Source organism: Nematolebias whitei, chromosome 12, assembly GCF_014905685.2.
Source record: "Nematolebias whitei isolate Nwh7 chromosome 12, NemWhi1, whole genome shotgun sequence".
Taxonomy (NCBI): domain Eukaryota; kingdom Metazoa; phylum Chordata; class Actinopteri; order Cyprinodontiformes; family Rivulidae; genus Nematolebias; species Nematolebias whitei.
The window spans coordinates 48418399-48422893 of record NC_056509.1 but is presented as its reverse complement, the minus strand read 5'-3'; the positions used below and the strand labels follow the sequence as shown (position 1 = coordinate 48422893).

Sequence of the window (4495 nt, the reverse complement as noted above, 5' to 3'; positions counted from 1 at the left end):
CAAATATAAAATAATAATTTAACAGAAACATTCAAATATAAAATAATAATTTAACAGAAACATTCAAATATAAAATAATTAACATCTCTGTCCCAGGCTGGAAATAAAACACAAATGGGGGGAAAAAAAGAGTTAATAAAATAATCATTTTAAATTTAAAAAGTTAATTAGATAATAATAATAAAATAATACCTCTTCTTTCACGGTCATCATTTCTGTTATGAGGTGTTGATTCTCTCAGTCATCATGTATGTCCCACCACGCTCCCTGAGGTCAGCGGACCAGTTGCTCCTCACAGTTCCAGGAACTCGTCTTAAGCGCAGAGGTGACAGGACCTTCTCTGTAGCAGGACCAAGACTTTGGAACGAGTTACCTCTGCTTGTCAGACAGGCCCCCTCCCTCTCGGTTTTCAAGTCCTGTTTAAAAACTCACTACTATTCAGTAGCTTTCAACACCAGATGATCTGTGTTTGATCCTGTATGCTCCACACTGGTTTGTCGTCATTATCTGCATCGTTTTTATGTCTATATTCTGATTTACCTCATTTTGTATTTTGCTTTGTGTGTTACCTGTTGTTCTGTCTGTACAGCTCTTTGGTTGGCCTTGTTGCTGTTTTAAGTGCTCTATAAATAAAGTGGTATGGAATCATCATCATCATCAGGGCAGGACTTTAATCTGGTCCAGGGCTTGTTGACAATATCAATTTTAGCTTTTTCATAAAGTGCTGCTACAACTTTTTGGCTGAAGTGTTGACGTGATGGGATGTCGCAGCGGGGCTCAAGAACTTTAAAGCCGGTGCATGAACAACATTTGGGCGTAGATCCAGAGCTTTAAAAACTCCTACAGCTTGTGTTGTTGCTCTGGACCGACCTGAATTACCTGATAAAGTTGTTTAAACGCTGCTGTTATCGCTCTTTGAAACAACCAAGCTGCTCCAACATTTTTCAGTCAGGTCATCTGGACAGTTTCTTTTTTTGCTGAAACGTTTCACCTTCCATCCAGAAGGCTTCATCAGTCAAAGAAACACACAACACAAAACTGATTCTTCCCCCAAACATCTTACTCCAAAGTGGAACAAACCAGTTTTGTTGGTGCTAAGATGGTCTCTTTAGCACGCTCCCTCCTCCAGTGGCAGCCCTCTTCCTTGTCGACAGTCATGTCAAACTGGTTCAAAACCAACAAAGTCAATGCTCAATAATCCAGGTATACAATCCAACATTTTTCAGTCAGGTCATCTGAACAGTTTCAAGCTGCTATTCTGTAGAAGAGACGTTCACGTTTTAATGATGTTGTTTCAAGAGCGTTAACACGTTCGACGTGTTGCTGCTGCAGAACCAATCTCTGTGAATCAACGTCGACTCACAGCTTTGGATTTGTTCACTTGTCTTTTAACAAGAAACACATAATGTTCCCAACCAGGAGACCACAACGAGATGCTAGGCTGCTAATGCTACGCGTGCTGCAAGATAAGAGTGCCGTGCTGAAACACGCTTAGGAACTTTAGTTCCGCGGCGCATAATCTCTCATTAATAAAATTTAATAAGTAAAAAAAAAACGGTTCAACACACCCACATGTATTGTTGCACCACTAGCAGCGACCCATCCACACTGTCGTGCTGTAAAGTTTGCAGATGATACAGCGGTGGTGGGATGCATCACAAACAATGATGAGTCCAGCTACAGGCAAGAGGTGGAACACCTGGAGAGCTGGTGCAGAGAGAATAACCTTCACATCAATGTGAAGAAGATGAAGGAGATGATTGTGGACTTCAGAAGGAACAAAAACACCTACACCCCCCTGAACATAAGAGGATCTGTGGTGGAAGTGGTCTCCAGCCTTTCTTTGAATCGTTTCTAATCGTCCTGAACTCCATTTCTTAAGGTTTTCTTGCAATTTTTCTTTGGACTTTTGACTTTTTACTTCCTCAGACGGCTGAGGCGAGCTGGTCTGGGAAACTCAGTCCTCACCTCCTTCTACAGGTGTGCAGTGGAGAGCATCCTGTGCTCCAGCATCAACGTGTGGCATGGAGGCTGCACAGCTGCAGAAAGAAAAGCTTTGCAGAGAGTGGTGAAGGCTGCACAGAAGATGTTGGAGTCAGTCTCCCCACCATCACAGACATCTACACCTCCAGATGCAGGAAGAGGGCCACCTGCATCATGAAGGACCACACTCACCCAGCACACACTTTTTGCCCCGCTCCCCTCAGGAAGGAGGTTAAGGAGCATTAAGTGTAGAACCACTAGACTGAGGAACAGCTTCTACCCTGAGGCTGTTAGACTCATGAATCTCTAACTAGAATAATCACTGTGAAAAACCATATCATGTTGCTGCTGATCTGTTTCATGTTGCTGCTGATTATCCATGTTGCTGCTGATCAGTTTCACGTTGCTGTGTTCATGCTCATCTGCTCACACAGACTCGTGTTCGTGCTGCTGATCAGTTTCATGTTGCTGCTGATCAGTTTCATGTTGCTGCTGATCTGTTTCATGTTGCTGTGTTCATGCTCATCTGCTCACACAGACTCGTGTTTGTGCTGCTGTTCGACGTCATGTTTTTATGCTCTTAGTGTTTAGTGTATTTTTATTAACATATTTCTTAGTTCATGTCTTAGATGTTATCACTGTTTTTCTTTTCCATGTTATTGTTGGATGTAACTGGGACCGTGTGAACATGTTTTGTTCACCTCATGTTGTAGAATGAGAATAAAGAAACTGCGACTCTGACGTGGCTGCTGTCAGACCCTCAGAGTCTCTAACATGCTGGTCTGGTTCTAGGGTCCAACAGAACCACAACCACTTCACCTTTCTCTGTTTCAGTCTGAATCCAAACTGAAACTTTTCTGTTTCATAACTTCCTGCTGGGGCAGCACGGTGGCGCAGCTGGTAGAGCTGCTGCCTCTCAGCGAGCAGGTCCCTGGTTCAAACCCCGGTCCAGGGGCCTTTCTGGGTGGAGTTTACATGTTCTCTCCGTGCATGCGTGGGTTTTCTCCGGGTACTCCAGTTTCCTCCCACAGACCAAAAACATGCATGTTAGGCTGATTGGTAACTCTAAATTGTCCCTAGGTGTGAGTGAGAGTGAATGGTTGTTTGTCTCGTTTGTCTCTATGTGTCCCTGTGATGGACTGGAGACATGTCCAGGTGTCCCCCGCCCCTCGCACAGTGATTGCTGGACATGGGCACCAGCGACCCCCGTGACCCAAAATGGACAAGCGGGTAAAAGATTATGGATGGAACTTCCTGCTGCAGTTGGACTCTGAAACACTTTTTTAATATAAATGAACTTTGTGTGTTTCAGAATCGACGGGCTCGTCAGGGTCCGGAACCTGAAGAAGAGGATGATCCGCTTCAACGAGGTGGTGGCCGGCCTGAAGGAGGGCCAGCAGGAGATGAGCAAGCAGGTCCAGGAGCTGGAGAACTCCATCGAAGCGTTGATGGTTAAAATCAAGGTGGGCAGACGCTTCGTCACACGTCTGTGTTCTGTTGAGACCCGAACGTCAGGCGCCGCGGGACGGCGCCCTGCTGGAGGCGGAGTCTGACGCCAGTCCAGCTTCAGAGGTCTTTGTCTGTCCGCTGGAACAGGACTCTCCCTGAGGGTCCTGGTTCTGAAGCGTCCCAGAGACGAGCTGCTGACTGAGGACGGGTGGACGGCGTCAGTGCTCTAAACCGGTCTCTGCGGGTCAGAACCAGCGCCTCCCGTGGGTTTTAGTCTCAGCTGTATCATTCTGAAAGCAGCTAGGCCGTACAGGAAACATCCGAGTTCTGACCTTGACTTTGACCTTGAGCGTTTTGTGTTCGTCAGGGCACCATCATGACCCGCATCGACATCGACCACGAGTACCAGGCCCTGGTGAGCCGGTCCGAAAAGCTCCTGACCAGCCTGCAGAACAAGAAGAAGGAGGAGGAGGAGCGCGAGCGTCTGCGGCGCATCCAGGAGGAGATGGAGAGGGAGAGGAAGAGGAGGGAGGAAGAGGAGAGACGGCGCAAGCAGGAGGAGGAGGATCGGAGACTGTAAGTGTGGAAGGGGCGTGACCAAAGGGGAGGGGCTTCGTGCATTTAGAACCGGTTCTGTCCACACTGCTCAGAACGGACCAAAGTTCTGTTTGATGCTTCAGAAACATCAAGCTGTTCTGTGAGACGAGCCTCGGTTCTCCAGAGAACGAGCAGAGGAGGAGAACAGCGGTGAGAACGAGCAGAACGGCACCGAGAGGAAGCAGGTCCAGAATAATCAATTCTGTTGGTTCTGGTACCAGCTGATGACTCTCATCACGTCTGATTCAAACATCCTAAACTCCTGACTGAACCAGGTTGGTTCTGTCTGCTCCGGTGTGACCTGCGGTTCTGAGGACTGAACAGATCCAGTCTGTATCGTCACGCTCATCAAACAGGAAGTGATGTCACATGTTGTTCACACAGCTGATCTCTCTGAGCAGATCCTGGCAACGTGTTGTCAGTCTGAAGTTATCACCTGGCAACGTGTTGTCAGTCTGAAGTTATC

At 47.0% G+C, this 4495-nt stretch overlaps 1 protein-coding gene across 1 annotated transcript in view; it reads left to right on the top strand.

The window, feature by feature from the left end:
• Nucleotides 1-4008, top strand: part of myo6a (myosin VIa) — a gene marked incomplete at its 3' end in the record, with an annotated part of 57368 nt that extends 53360 nt beyond the window's left edge. Inside the window, 2 exon segments of the mRNA XM_037686029.1 lie at nucleotides 3296-3446; nucleotides 3800-4008. Coding sequence (XP_037541957.1) covers nucleotides 3296-3446; nucleotides 3800-4008 — 360 coding nt within the window.
• Nucleotides 4009-4495: the final 487 nt, after the last annotated feature.